The sequence below is a fragment of the Aethalodelphis obliquidens genome, unplaced genomic scaffold (genome assembly GCF_003676395.1).
Source record: "Aethalodelphis obliquidens isolate GAN/ISIS:26980383/991018 unplaced genomic scaffold, ASM367639v1 scaffold100, whole genome shotgun sequence".
Taxonomy (NCBI): Eukaryota; Metazoa; Chordata; class Mammalia; order Artiodactyla; family Delphinidae; genus Aethalodelphis; species Aethalodelphis obliquidens.
This window is the reverse complement of record NW_020838044.1, coordinates 3476183-3491536: the sequence shown is the minus strand read 5'-3', so window position 1 is coordinate 3491536 and position 15354 is coordinate 3476183. Positions and strand designations below refer to the sequence as shown.

The window sequence follows — 15354 nt, the reverse complement described above, 5'->3', positions numbered from 1 at the left end:
GGTACAAAAGAAAGACTATTTCAAAGCCCAAGTCAGTAACCTGAGGCCTGAGTCAAGTTACTAAGCCATAGATGTTCAGAGTTGGAAAGCTGCTGCCCAGTCATATAGTCTAGGAGATTTCAAACTGTTCTGGGCCTTTCTCCAGGACAACATGGCCAGTCCTCTCCAGTTGTCTGTCTGCAGTGATTCCCAGTCTCCTGCTCCTCCATTGCAATGGATGTCAGCACAGCTGGTTGGTCAGCAACGGCTCTCACCTGCACAAGAGGATATGCGTACCATTCACCTGGGGAACCAGGCACCCCGGGATGGAGCAGAGCCAAACCACCTGCCGTTAAGGCAATAGTGGGCTTGGTCATCAATGATGACCATGAGACCTCCTGAATGTCTAAAGTAAGATCAACTGTGGATGTGGAGAGGGAGGGAGCTTTACTAACGACTGAGATTGGATTTCTTAGCAGTGAGTGGGGGACATAAAATCAGATTTATTCTGATTTAGAAAATTAAAACAGGCTGATGATTTTGTGGTGGAGTCAATATTTATGCCCACTCTACATGAAAAGAAAGCCCTTAGCTCAGACTGTTCTCAATAAATAGTAACCAAATTATTACTGTTATATTTTTTAAATCTATGGGAAGCCCACCAAAAGGACAGAACCAGCCTAATCAATAAGGAAACAAGGCAGAAGGTCCAAAGGACATAAGAATGGATCAATCCAAATATGTGAAGATGATCTCCCCCAGTCTCCTGTGTCCCACTCTGCCCACTCTCCGCCCACTCCCAGCCTGTCCTGGACTCTGTTATCTTCCTAGGGAGCCAAGGCTTCTCTTGACAGCTTGAAAGAGGGGGTAGGAGCCCTGGCTGCAGGATTTGCTGGTAAAGTCATCCATGTCAATGGACAAGATCATGGCCCCTCCCAGGTTTAGATTCTTTAGGAACTGAACCTGAGGGTGACACAGAAGGGCATACAGAGGTTAGAAGAGACTGTTAAGGGCCCAAGACCCAAGTCAGGTTCAGATGAGGGTTTGAGCTTAGAGTGCAGAAGTAGACTTATAGCCTACGGAGTCATGGATTCCCTGAAGGGAAAGGTCACTTAGGGAGGCTTATAAAATGAAGATAAGGCCACCCACTATTAACCACTTCTCATGGAATAACCACACCCTAGGTTCAGTGTTCTTGAAGGCCCTGAAACACTAGAGGCTCCGTTGTGAGGAGTGGGAACTAGGAAGCCACTAGCAAGATTTGAATTACAATTGGGTTGTCAATTACATTGATGCCTTTGTCCTGCTCTAAGCCTGGAAGGCAAACAAAGGTCTTAGCAAGATCTAAGAATTGGTAGGCTCAGAAATTTGGAGTCTCCTAGAGAGGTAATCCATAAGAAGGACGGAAGAGTTTGTCCTGAGATGATCAACTGGGTGGGTAACTACTCTATATAGACACCAATGTCTCCTTTGTTCCCTCTCCCTTCTCCTCCTACCTTCTCTCCACTCCTCGCTTCTCCCCTTATTCTTAATTCTTCCTTGCGTCCTTTCCACCTCTCCCACATGTACCATAGGTGCTCACAGGTGTGGCTTAGAGTCACTACTAGGTTTGAGCCACAGAGGTCACTGGATCCCATCCAAGAATGGAGCCCCAGAGGCTTCTTTCCTTCCACACAGACTACTAAGGCATTTGACCTCACACCCCATTCCCCACCCGCATGAGTGTTCTGCTGTCCCAGAGCCTCTTGCCTACCTACCTTGGTCTCCACGCTCTCCACATCATCATAGCTCACCCACTGGTTTCCCTTGACTGCATAGGGAACCTGATGATCCTGGAGCCTCGTGATCTTGACTCCTTTCAGGAAGTGGCAGATCTGGCAGGGGAAGGAGGAACAAGAGGGTCAGTAATGGGTTCTTCTTGAAATTTAGAAATAGAAGGGGCAGGTAAGACACTAAGGTCTTGGGGACAACAGAGTCTTCACTCCAGGGATCAATGAGAGAAATGACCAGATACAGCATACAGAATGGATGGTCCAAGGTGAACCTTTGGGAATTGTTTGTGCTAAGTCCTCATCAGGAGGAGCCACAAACAGCTAGAGGGCAGACAGTACCTGAGTTCCACATCAGACCTCAGCACTGACCAGTAAATCTTCCCATGTCTTCATTTGAAAAATGGAAACTATTATAATTATGTCTCCTATACACCTATCTTACAATATTGTTGTTAGGATCAAATGAACTAACACTCGTTAGGAAAAAAACAACTTTGAAAACAGTACAGTGCTTTATAAATATGTAGCATTACAATGACAATCACCATCATTGCCCCCACCTTGTAGATTATCCCTGCTTCAATCCCGCTGCTCTCCCTCTCCCCTTTCCCCTTCCCAATGTGCCTGTGTTGGGATCCCCACTTTTATCATTAGCTATTTTCTCTTTCTGTTAGCATAAGTAAGAGCTACTAAAAGAGATAAATCTTCAGTGGCAAAAAATGTATTTTAAGGTCATGTAGAAAACTCATTTTGGATCTTGCTTACATTTTTTAGATTATTTACACTCACGTTTGCCTCAAAGAGGGTAGAAAATGGAAAGTTGAATATTTAAGCAAATACCAGTTTGTCAAAATTATAATGATCTAGTGTGGTAAACTGAACAATCAAATTAAATTTTCCATGAAATAGGGGACTGTGTATCCAGTGGTCCGTACTAAAATCCTACCAGCAGATTCTGAGCACTGACTTCTCTTATCCCTTATATTAAATGATTCAGTGAGGATTACCATGGTGACCCATGCCCCTTTCCCCCTGCCAACTGAACAAGGTGCCTCAATCATTCCCCTGTGTGAGAAGAGAGGAAAAATTGAACATTACACTCACTGAGTACCTCAGTGGATGCCAAGTCCCTCAGTAGGGGTTTATAGCTTGCTCACGCCAGTGACAAGAGGCTAGACTAGGACTCCAAGGGGAAACCAAGATGTAGGATATTATTCCTTCCTTACCTGATCCAACTCCTTCCCATCCTTCAAGGGCCAGCATGTATCTCTCTTCACCTATTACCCATCTTTGAACTGATGACCCTCCACATTGGCCACTTAATCACATCTCATTTTGCAATACCTACATAATTTTATTAACTATTATAGTTATCTTTGGGGTTTTTTAAAGTTTTTTCTTTTTTTTTGGCCACACTACACAGCTTGCAGGATCTTAGTTCCCCAACCAGGGATTGAACCTGGGCCCTTAGCAGTGACAGCATGGAGTCCTAACCACTGGACCGCCAGGGAATTCCCCATAGTTATCCTGTTTTAAAACTCTTATTTAACTAGTTATATTATGAATGCACTCTACATTCTTTCCACCTTGACAGTAAGCCCTTTGAGACAAGGATGAAGAATTACTTATTTCTAGCTCTCACAGTACCCAGTCTTTGTGATATGGCAGGGTCCCAAGAGTTTCTGTTGGTTGAATTATTGTTTGATTCTTAGTGTTTCCTATACATTAAAAAAAAAACTTTTTTTTTTTTTTCCAGATTGAGGGGCAGAAAGAAATGATGGTCTAATCAGCCAAACACCTTTGACTGTTATCTCTGTGATGTTAAGTCTGTCTGACTTCTGGACAGAATCTGACACATTTGACCACTCCTCTCTTCTTGAAACACCCTCTTCTCTAAGGTCTTTGGCACAGAACAGTATGGGTTCTGCCTAGCTTCTGTTGATCTTGTCAGTTTCCTTAGTGGGCTCCTCTTCTGCCTATCTCTTAGGTGCAGGAGGTCCTTGAGTTTTGTCACTACAAATACCGTCTGTATGCTGATGATTTTAGAATCTACATCTCTAGCACAGAATGACCTCCTGTGATCCAAACCCATATACCTAACCACTCACTTTTTATCTATATGTCCCACAGGCATTTGGATGTCCCACTTGCTCCTCAAACTCAGAATGACCAAAACTGATCTCATGATTGAGACCAATGCTCACTCTGCTCCTTCCTATCCCAACTCAGTAAAAATGGCATTACCATCCACATAGTTGCCCAAGTCAGAAACCTAGGACCGTCTCCCTTTTCAGTCTCCCATACTGCTCCACCCATCCCCACTCCTCACTAGTTCCACCTCCTCTCCAGATGTCAGCTACATCACTTCCTCCAGGAAGCATTCACCGACCCCCTCCCAAGTCAGAGGGAGGTGCTTCTCTTACATGCTCCAATAGTACTCCATACTTCCCTTCCCAGCATTCAGGATGTGATACTTTATTATTGTCAGATTGAAGCTGGAACTCCTACCCAGAGACAGGGGGCAGCTGAAGGCACAGGGTGGTTCCAGGTACCTCATAAAAAGCCAGGAAGCCTGAAAACTTGGTGATGGGGCCAGCAGCTCCAGGACCAGGGGCAGGGGCCCCCAAGTGTTTCTGCAGAGGCCAGTGTAGAGGAACGTCCATACATTGGGATGCCCATGACCACCTTCTCCACAGGCATCCCTTTGTTTAGCCAGTATCCCACAGCATATTCCTAGAAAGAGAAGTAGACTGAGGCACAGTGTGTATGGGAAAGAAAGGTGTCAGACCTTTCTGAGCCTCCAGCCCAAATTCACAGAAGTGACTCCTTGATTCCCTGTCTACATCAGTGGCTATGGAGGGTCCCACCAGAACCAGAGTGCTTATTCTAATGCACTTAATGCTCTTCAGCACTGAGACCAATTCAGCTTTTTCTAATCGTGAAAGAAAACTGAACAATGGGTCACGAAAGAAATCAGGCAAGTGACCTAGAAAACATGAAATCAAAGTTGTCGCCATCTTTCTTTCCCCTTTGAGTCAATTGCCTATGGAGTTTGTCTATACTATGGCTAGTTGTGTTACTGATGAAAGCGGGCGTGGGGGGAGGTGGCCGTCAGACCCTAGTCTGTGGGGCCTCACAATGACATCAGACCCAAGAGGCTAGGTAAGAGGTCAGAGGCTAGCTGGGGCCTTACTGCCCTCCAGAACAGAATAAGGGGTTGGAGAGGATGAGGATATGTCTCCTTACTCTTAAAGATAATCAATGGAGAGGAAAGAATGAAGGGAACTTGATGTGACACAATCATACGGAGTTCTAGAAAACCCCAGACTAGAAATCAGAATACCCAGCTTTGGACTGACCCATTTTTTAATTTTAAACATGAAGGCCTGGAAATATGCAACCTAGACAACATTTTCTCTCACCCAATTTTAAGAATACACATCTCTATATATGTACCACAACAATAAAATTGTTTGGTTAATGACATTTTTCCCTTGCATTTTTCATTTGCCACCACTTTTCAGGACCTTCACATCAGCATGACCTTGAACAGCCAATTAATTTGCCAGGCTTCCATTTCATCATCTGTGGAGTGAGAGTAATGCTTCCTGACCAGCCAACCTCAGAGGATTATGTTGAAGATCAAATTAATGGGGAATGTGGACAGACACAGCAGAGTACCAAGTCCTGTACATCCATGTGGGCACTAGGAAATGTATCAAAGATGGAGAATTAAGAGAAGACTGGGGTGGCTGACACCTTGGGCCAGAGACAAAGTTTAGGGCGCTTCAAATATGAGGTCCTCTGACATTCTCCTGGTGACATTTTACTGTGCCTGGTCAAAGCATTTTCCCTGTTCTCACCAGCTTCCAGGGTTACCTGAGTCCCTCTGGCAACACATCTCCTCCTCAGTTCAAGACAGAAATAACTCTGGACAAGCTGCACTGTCCTCAGCTTGCCCCACAGCCAGTGTCCCACCACCCTTCCTCCTTATAACTCTCCACATTGTAGTAAGAGCTTGTCCCTCTGTCCAGCTGCTACTTTCTCAGAGGGCTATTATGGCCAGTGATGAGGGGCTTTTCCCAAGATCCATGGAAGTCAAAGGAAAGGAGGTTGATGAAATCCAGTTCTCTAGATTGCCAAAAGCAAAGGAAAAGATTCTGTGATGAGCAGAGGTGGGAGCAACTACTGTTGACCCCTGAAACGTTGTGGGTTTGAATTGCACAGTCCCTTTATACAAGGGTATTTTTCAACAGTAAATACTTCAGTACTACATGGTCTGTGGTTGGCTGAATCCACAGATGTGGAGGAAACATGGATACAAGGGGCTAACTATAAATTACATGTGGGTTAACCCTCGCTTTGTTCAAGGGTCAACTGTATACATATTTGTTTAGGGCTTTGGATGCTGTTAGAAGGATTGAAATTAGCCATAGAGGAAAAGTTCCTGCCCAGATGATGTGGTTAGGATAGTGACCTTCATGCTCTCCCTCTTCCCTTCATCCCTCAGACATACTGGCATGCATCACTTGCATGGGCCAGGCTGGAGGCAGAGAGATGGAGGGGGTGCTCCAATGCACTTACTTTACCAATTCCTTGATCTGATAGCTGTTGTCAATCATATGCCTCCTTGCGGAAACTCCTGCAGTCAAGAGAAGCCTTTCTTTGGTGGACTTTACAAAGTCCTACTGAAAGGCTTCTGCTAACTCCTATGAAAACAAACAAAAAAAAACCCATAAGAGGTCAATTTTCCCTCCCAGAGGAAAGTTCTAAAGTTCTTGCTTGATAGGACATTTCTAGATGGAAACAGCATTAGATGGAAAGATCAAATCTTTTCTCCCCATTCCCACATGGGGATGCCTCCTGCCTTGTGGTCAGGAAATCTACACATTAGGTAGGAGGACAACCAGTCACATTGTACCCAGGAAAAACTGAGTTTCCTCCGAATGGATTCTCTAATCTATCTGATAGAACATCTGTGAGACTCTTTCAGTGCTCAGGAGATTCTATGGTCCCACAATCTTTTATGTGGGTGTTGCTTTGTTTCAGTGTTGTTTATTGTATAAGGAGGCTCTGTTCTCTGATGTTGTCCTTGCCCTAAACTAGGACCAAGGGCTTTTCCTTCATCAGTGGGGGCTTCTGGAAGAAAGCGACTGTCTTCAAGCCAGAGCCAATCGCTTCCTTTTTTTCTCCTGGTGTGGCCATGGGTTCCACTTGTTAAGGTACTAAGGGTACCACAGAGTTTGCCTTACATGAATCAGCACGGTGAAACAAGTGTTGTCTTTCAGATCTGGGTAAATCCAGCTATGTCCAGCCCATCAAAGTTATGGTTCCTCAGAAACAGGATTACAGAGTTGATAAATTCCAAGCGTAATGTAGAAGAATCAACCATGCGGTGGAACCTGGGTAGAAGCAATACAAGTGTTTTTGGAAAGAGGAAGTAATTACCATTGTACAACATATTTTTCACAGAAATCCTGAAATAGTCTTCCGTTCCCCAATATTTTCTAACCACTTATCTATCCCAACCCCTGCCTCTTTTGGAACAAAAGAGGAGAGGAAGGATTGTTGGGCCAGAAAATTGATTGGATTGGGCAGAGGACAATTGGGTTCTCTGCAGACCTTTCTGCAGGGTAATGGAGCTGCCTTTAACAAAGACGCTCCTTGACCAAACTTTAGCCAGACTCTTCTGAACCCTCTTCTCAACTAGACTTTGACCTTGGACTTCTGTGCCTATCTTTGCAGAGTGCAGTTTTAGCAAGAATCCTAAGTCATGGACTTGAGGACACGGGGAGGGGGAAGGGTAAGATGGGACAAAGTGAGAGAGTGGCATGGACATATATACACTACCAAATGTAAAATAGCTAGCTAGTGGGAAGCAGCCGCATAGCACAGGGAGATCAGCTCCATGCTTTGTGACCACCTGGTGGTGGGGGATAGGGATGGTGGGAGGGAGACACAAGAGGGAGGGGATATGGGGATATGTGTATACGTACAACTGATTCACTTTGTTATACAGCAGAAACTAACACAACAATATAAAGCAATTATACTCCAATAAAGATGTTTAAAAAGAGAATCCTAAGTCAGTTTAATGACACTGCCCCACCCTTGATATCAGATCTTCTTCAATATCTGATCAAATTCCTCCTCCCCTACCATCCCCCAGGTGATATCTGTTCACCCTGGCCTGCCTGCAGCAAGAGTTCTGTTGAGTCAGTTTAGCAAGAATCTCCCTACCTCTAATGTTCCCTCTTTTTCCATCCACCAACCCGCACCTGCAACCTGTCCCTTGGCTATACCTCCCCACTTGCCCCTGCTGTATCCAGAATTGAACCCAGTACTATACTGAGGTCTCCTTTCCCCTCTTATAATATTTCCTGAATAAAAGCTATTTTTACCTCTTTAATTACTGTCCAGCTCTGGTTTTCTTTAACATCTTACACCCTTAAGAAAGCAGTTTGCAGTGTGGTGGGCTTAGGATTGGGAAATCTGGGTTCAAGTCCCAGGTCACAGTCATTTCTAGTGACCTTTTGTTCACTAGCCAGCTCTCTGGCTTCAGTCTGGCCATCTCTACATTGGGATTGAAAATACTGATCCTGCCTCATCTATCTCAAAGTGATCACATTTTGGCAAGCTTCATGAAAGCAGAGCTGGACTTCACATTCCCCAAACAATAAACCCAGGCACGAATTAGCAACCCAGATTTCCCCAGTCCCAGGGCTTCTGGTGAAAAGCCAGGAGGACCCTGAAAGCAGCAGCCCCTCAAGAGCTTTTATCTGAACTAGAATTCTTAAGCCAGGAAGTTGATTCTTAGCTGCCCACACAGAGGGCACCAACAGTATTTAAAATCCAAAGCTATAGACAAGATATTGGTATTTTCCAGAGGACATATCCTTTGACTTGTATCACTTCCCACCTCTCACAACACCTCCCATCCCCAGACAGATTTAGAGTCTTGAATTCATTTGTTTCAATCAATATTAAATTAAGCTGCTTGTAAATTTTGGAGATTAATCCTTTGTCAGTTGCTTCATTTGCAAATATTTTCTCCCATTCTGAGGGTTGTCTTTTGGTCTTGTTTATGGTTTCCTTTGCTGTGCAAAAGCTTTTAAGTTTCATTAGGTCCCATTTGTTTATTTTTGTTTTTATTTCCATTTCTCAAGCAGCTCATGCAGCTCAATAACAAAAAAAACAAACAAACAACCCAATCCAAAAATGGGCAGAAGACCTAAATAGACATTTCTCCAAAGAAGATATACAGATTGCCAACAAACACATGAAAGAATGCTCAACATCATTAATCATTAGAGAAATGCAAATCAAAACTACAATGAGATATCATCTCACACAGGTCAGAATGGCCATCATCAAAAAATCTAGAAACAATAAATGCTGGAGAGGGTGTGGAGAAAAAGGAACACTCTTGCACTGCTGGTGGGAATGTAAATTGATACAGCCAGTATGGAGAACAGTATGGAGGTTCCTTAAAAAACTATAAATAGAACTACCATACGACCCAGCAATCCCACTATTGGGCATATACCCTGAGAAAACCATCATTCAAAAAGAGTCATGGGGCTTCCCTGGTGGCACAGTGGTTGAGAGTCCGCCTGCCGATGCAGGGGACACGGGATCGTGCCCCGGTCTGGGAAGATCCTACATGCCGCGGAGCAGCTAGGCCCGTGAGCCATGGCCTCTGAGCCTGTGCGTCCGGAACCTGTGGTCTGCAATGGGAGAGGCCACAACAGTGAGAGGCCCGCGTACCACAAAAAAAATAAAATAAAATAAGTCATGTACCAAAATGTTCATTGCAGCTCTATTTACAATAGCCAGGAGATGGAAGCAACCTAAGTGTCCATCATCGGATGAATGGATAAAGAAGATGTGGAACATATATACAATGGAATATTACTCAGCCATAAAAAGAAATGAAATTGAGTTATTTGTAGTGAGGTGGATGGACCTAGAGTCTGTCATACAGAGTGAAGTAAGTCAGAAAGAGAAAAACAAATACCGTATGCTAACACATATATATGGAATTTAAGAAAAAAATAATGTCATGAAGAACCTAGGGGTAAGACAGGAATAAAGACACAGACCTACTAGAGTATGGACTTGAGGTTATGGGGAGGGGGAAGGTTAAGTTGTGACAAAGTGAGAGAGAGGCATGGACATATATACACTACCAAATGTAAAATAGATAGCTAGTGGGAAGCAGCCGCATAGCACAGGGAGATCAGCTCCGTGCTTTGTGACCACCTAGAGGCGTGGGATAGGGAGGGTGGGAGGGAGGGAGACACAAGAGGGAAGAGATATGGGAACATATGTATATGTATAGCTGATTCACTTTGTTATAAAGCAGAAACTAGCACACCATTGTAAAGCAATTATACTCCAATAAAGATGTTAAAAAAAAAGAGAAAAAAAAATTAAATTGAGGATTTGGTTCCTGCATGTATCTCAGCAGCACAGTGGAGGAGATAGCAAAACTTGGACTATTATCTGAAAAACATGGTAGAAGTAGGTTTGTAACTTTATTCTTATATTTCAGAAGTGCTCACAGTGATTAGAAGAAAAGCAAGGATACCTCTTTTAGGGAGCAGTTGCATCTGATGTTCTGGGCAGAAACCTCCAATTTTAGGAAAGACAAACATTCTTTAGAAATTTAGAAGCAAGTCTGTGCATTACATATTTTTAAGTATTGCTGCATAGCACCTGGCACAAAGCCTGGTATTTACCTAATAATAATGACAACGTGAATATACAACAATAATTATTGCAACCATTAGGTCCTTTTTGCACATCAGCACTACCTAAACAGTTTGCTTGCATTGCCCGCCCTCACAACTTCATCCTTAGGTTGAATCTGTTATTTGCTTCATTGTGTAGTTTTTTTTTTTTAATTGAAGCATAGAGACATTAAAAAAATTGCCTAAAGGAAAGAAAAAAGAAAAAAAGAAATTGCCTGAAGTTAAACAACTTGCATGCAGCTTGCATATAGCTAAAGAGAAAGCCAAACCAAATTTGTTTATCTCCAAAGTCCTACTTTTAACCGCTAAACTAATATACAATAAGTACTCAATAAATTATTTATTGAATAAATGAATGCATGCATGTAAGAATGAATGAGTGAAGATATTTTTAATTGAATCGAAGATAAGCAGGTATTAGGAATGAGAGAGAATTTGGGAATCAGATCGATAATTGCCATGAAAACCCATTAATAATTAAAAGGAGTTCATGGTGAGGTTAATGCAGAACCAGATAAGTTAGGTGGGTTGATCTTTTTTCTTTATGTGTGTAGAAATTGCTTTACTAAGTATTCTACAAGTTTTGAGCTGGTAGAGACTTTAGAAATTAATTAGGTCGGCCCTCTTATTTCATAGATGAAAATATTCAGTATAAAAAAAGGAGAAGAAAAAGTTGACACTTACTGGTCGATAACTAAGTCAGGCACATGACATACGTTACCTCATTCGAAGTCTTTGCACGCACCTTATGAAGTAGATGTTGTGATGTACATCTTACAGATGGGTAAACTGAGCTCAGAGAGGTGAGTTAACTTTCCCTAGGTCACTCATCTACATAGGTCTTCTAATGCTAATTCTTTCCTCTGCTTACTCCAGCTGTAAAGAGTACTGACCTGCTACACGAGAAAGATGTCTTACCAGACTTCTCGTGAAAGCGGAAAGCCTCTGCTGACTGAGATTAAGATCTCTGGACTTTTTAAAATGTTGGCACTTTAAAAAAAAATTAAAGCAGAAGAAATTCAAAATTAGATTAACTGCATTTAAAAATTGCAAAAAAAGGTGCCTTTCTTCCTTACGTATTTGTATTTATTTAGCTTGATGCAAATGGAGTATCATTTTCCTGTGAATAGGAATTATAATTTATAATATATGTCTCATATTAATAACTATTTTGTTTTTAAGCAAAACAGACCTGATTGCCCCTATGCTGTTTTGCACTTCCAGGCCATCCAGCTGTACAACCGTGACCCAGGAAATCGAGGTCCCCTGATGGCTGCTAAGGACTTGGTTTTATGTGGAAGTCACCTACGTGACCCGCCCCCATGGTACAAAGTCAAACCTTCAAAACCCTTAAAAAAATTGCATCTCCCCATAGTCCATTAGGTGAAAAACCTTCATGTAAATAATTGAAAGTTTACCAAATACTGCTTCCAGTTCAATTTCTCCCACGACTTAAGTATCTGAGCTTGTGTTAAGCTCCTGCAGAGTTCCTTCCAAGACACAAGTAAACATAGTGCTATGCCTCAACTTGTGACAAAATTCAGATCAGTTTTGCCATCTAAGCCAAGGGAGGACCTTTCTAAAGCCTAATTCAATGTCTCTTTTCAAGAGGAGGAAAAGCAGTGATGATTAGAGATTACACGGCAGAATAAACAAAAAATAGAGATATTGTGGTCTTACCCTTTGGAACCAAACAGATACCTTCCAACGGACAAGAGAATTTTCAGTTTGGGATTCCTGGAGTAGAAGAATAAGCTGATTATTTCTTTACTGGCTGCCAGGGAAAACTTTGCCTAAAGGGTTAGGACTAGATTATGGGTAAGTGGGCTCCAGCTGTTTACCAGCTAAGTTCAGTGAAGGGATGAGGCATGGGGGAGAAAACCAGGAAGCATCAGGATTATACCCAAGGAAAAACACTTGAATAAACACACAAATGAATGAATGGAGCTAGAAGGCCTTAGGCCCAGTTTAGAACTATCTTCTCTCCCCCAGAACCCACCCTGGATGCTCCCCACTCCTATCCTACTGACTTGGTTTTGAGACTGCTGATGGTCTGGGAAAGCATCGCATCATTCTTGTCCTTGATGATGACCTTGTTGTTACTGATGCTGGCGAATGAGTAGATGAGGTGAGAACATAGGAAGGGGTCAGTGCTCTCAAGGGTGAACTTTCCTGGTTCCTGCCTGTCCCGTGACCAGTTGGTAAAGTAACAAACCAGTTTGTAGGCAGATCCTGGAGTAGAGGGAAGAGAGCCAATGGTGAACCTAGTGCGGTGGCCTCAGAGCCCAGAATGCCACAAGCTTCTCCCCCAAAAACCATGGCCTCCTTTGCTTATTCAGCCAGAGCCTCTGAGGGTCATTCAACCTGGGCCCTCAGTGCTGGCTCTTGAGCATCCAGACCCCAGTTAAGAGATACAATTAGAGACAGAGATATCATCCCTATGGAACTCATCCCCAGAGCACTGAGATTCAATGTGGATGGATGGATGAATGACACAGAAATATCAGTGGATAAAAAAAGAGATGATACGCACAACACTGAAGTGGGTGAGAGACAGAGAGACAGAGAGACAGAGAGAGAGGCTCAAAAGATAGAAGCAGAGCCATGCGTGCACAAAGAGACACACAGGCCAAAACCTCAGAGTCATCAATATGTTAGTGTCAGAACCTGGCAGAGTCATCAAGAGAAACAAAATGAAGCAGAGATATAAACCAAACATCAGAAGGGACACAGCCCAGGGGACCCAGGCAGTGGTAACTCATTGACTACTTGACTTCCTGAAGCAACAAGACCAGTAAAACTGTAAGAGGTGGGTGAGAAGGAAATCTGCTAAGCCGCAGCTGGTTCTCTGTCTCAGACTGTGGCAGTGAGTGTGCGGGTGTGCCTACATGCAAAATATAGCTACACTTCCTCTGGACACTGCAGGCATAGCTACTGAGGTCTTTTTATAGGGCCTTGAGGTCCCCAGCTCCTGGGTGCCTTGTGGAGTCTACAGCCCTACAGAGAAACATTTTCCAGACTGGGAATTCATTTGCTCATTCATTTATCCAATAGAAATTAATTGAACCACCTGCTCTGTGCCAAGTGTTGTCCTGGATATAGGGAAAGCTAAAATGAGGTTGATGCTGTCCCTGTACTCAGGGAGCTTACAGCCTTGTCTGGAATTGAATATAGTTAAGGTGACCAAATAGTTTATCATCCAATGGGACAGTCTGGAGGGTGAAAAGGAGTATTATTAATAATTCCCCTGGGGCACCAGCTTGAACCAGAACTCTCCTGGGTGAATTGAAATGAATAGTCACCGTGTGTACACGCAACTAACTCTTAAAACAAGGCAAGGTGAATTGAGGAGTGTGAGCTGCCTCTGGGAGTGCGCTAAGCCTTCATGACTGAGGTCATGTCCAGCCTCTTCTCCATAGGACACCTCCCCTGGGAGGACTGATGAGACCATTCTATCCTTAATTCACCCTCCTAAAGGGAAGGAAAGGGCAGGACCCTGATGCTGGAAACCTCACCCAAAAGGCAAGACTCCTTGAACTATGCCCCCACCCGGGGGACATTGTCTAGACTTACCCACACTAGGACATTTGGGGGGTCTGAAAATGGAGAAAAGGGCAGTTAAAAATGAGATAAAACCTTGGATGACAGCTGTTGGGGCTTGTGCCTTCTCCACAGACTTTGGGGCTGGGAAACTGTATTCAAGGGTTCTGCTCTCCTGATTCACATGACTCTTAGGGAACTGGCCCTCCACACACCTGTTAAGTGGGTAGGAGAATTCTGGTTGCCACATCTGCTGTTAAGTCAGCCTCCAGGCCCTTCTTCAAACTGCCAGCTTCCTGTGGGCTGCTCCCCCAAGGGCTCAGAGCGGAGACCTTCAACAGGGAACTTAAAATGCTCTTGCCATTTCCAAGTGGGCAGACATGCCTTGAGACCATAGGCAGGAGGAAAGAGGGAAAGACACGATGAAATGGCTCCTTTTCCTCCGTAAGACATAATCCATCTCGGCCCGTCAAACTTCCCTTCTTCACCCATAGCCCTGTTAATTTAGTGTCATCCTCACCTTCATCCAAATTCCCAGCCACCATGAAAGCCAGAGTTTTGGATCAGAACTTTAGAGTTGAAAGGGGGATTTTAGAAAACATTTACCCCAACAGATCATTCTGAAGACAAGAAGTGGTGAGGCTCCCTAAAGTTTTAACATGTGCAGAAAGCAGAGCCCATGAAACATGGGACTCCCAAGACAGTGCTCGTATATCACAATCTGGATAAGAGGCGGCTCTGTGAAAATGCAGACTGAAAACACTCCTGATGGTCTGAAGGGCTCTGGCCACGGCTGCTCCCTTGCCCATCTAGGAAAGATCAGATGGTCCCCTAGGGCAGTTGCCTTGACTCGATAGGTTTTGATAAGGAGGTGAACAGAGAGACTAGTGTCCCAGGAGGAGAAGACGACCGCTTCTTCCATAGGTCTATGTTACCTATGTTACCCCTTCTCTCCTCATTATCTTCCTGCTGAATTATCAGCCCAGAGCTCACCTGCCCAGCGAGACAGACTTCTGGTCCATGGTGATTTCTCCCATGTCCCTGGTCAGCTTCCCTGGGATGTCTCTGGGTCTTTTACGCCCTAGAGGTTTCAACAGCCTCTCTTATGGGAAGGAAGCAGGAAGAAGTCCAGGAGATTCCGGGGACTTCCCTTGGCAAATCTGCCTTGTGAAACTTCCTGGCAATGAGACCCAGATTTGTGCAATGCCAAGTGTCAAAAAAAAAGCTGCAGTGGAGACAACCACTGAGAGGTCCTTTTCCTCCAGTCTCATCCTGAAGGGATCTGGTCCCTGAGAAGGGAAGGAGATGGT

At 43.9% G+C, this 15354-nt stretch overlaps 1 protein-coding gene across 1 annotated transcript; it reads right to left on the bottom strand.

Moving 5' to 3' along the window:
- Nucleotides 1–262: 262 nt before the first annotated feature.
- Nucleotides 263–15066, bottom strand: CHI3L2 (chitinase 3 like 2). Its single transcript, XM_027096247.1, is given in 12 exon segments — nucleotides 263–942; nucleotides 1737–1853; nucleotides 4304–4379; nucleotides 4381–4484; nucleotides 5756–5882; nucleotides 6336–6460; nucleotides 7004–7059; nucleotides 7062–7153; nucleotides 12185–12241; nucleotides 12535–12781; nucleotides 14078–14100; nucleotides 15038–15066. Coding segments are annotated over 12 exon segments (1197 nt in total). The 3' UTR covers nucleotides 263–798.
- Between the last annotated feature and the right edge of the window lie 288 nt (nucleotides 15067–15354).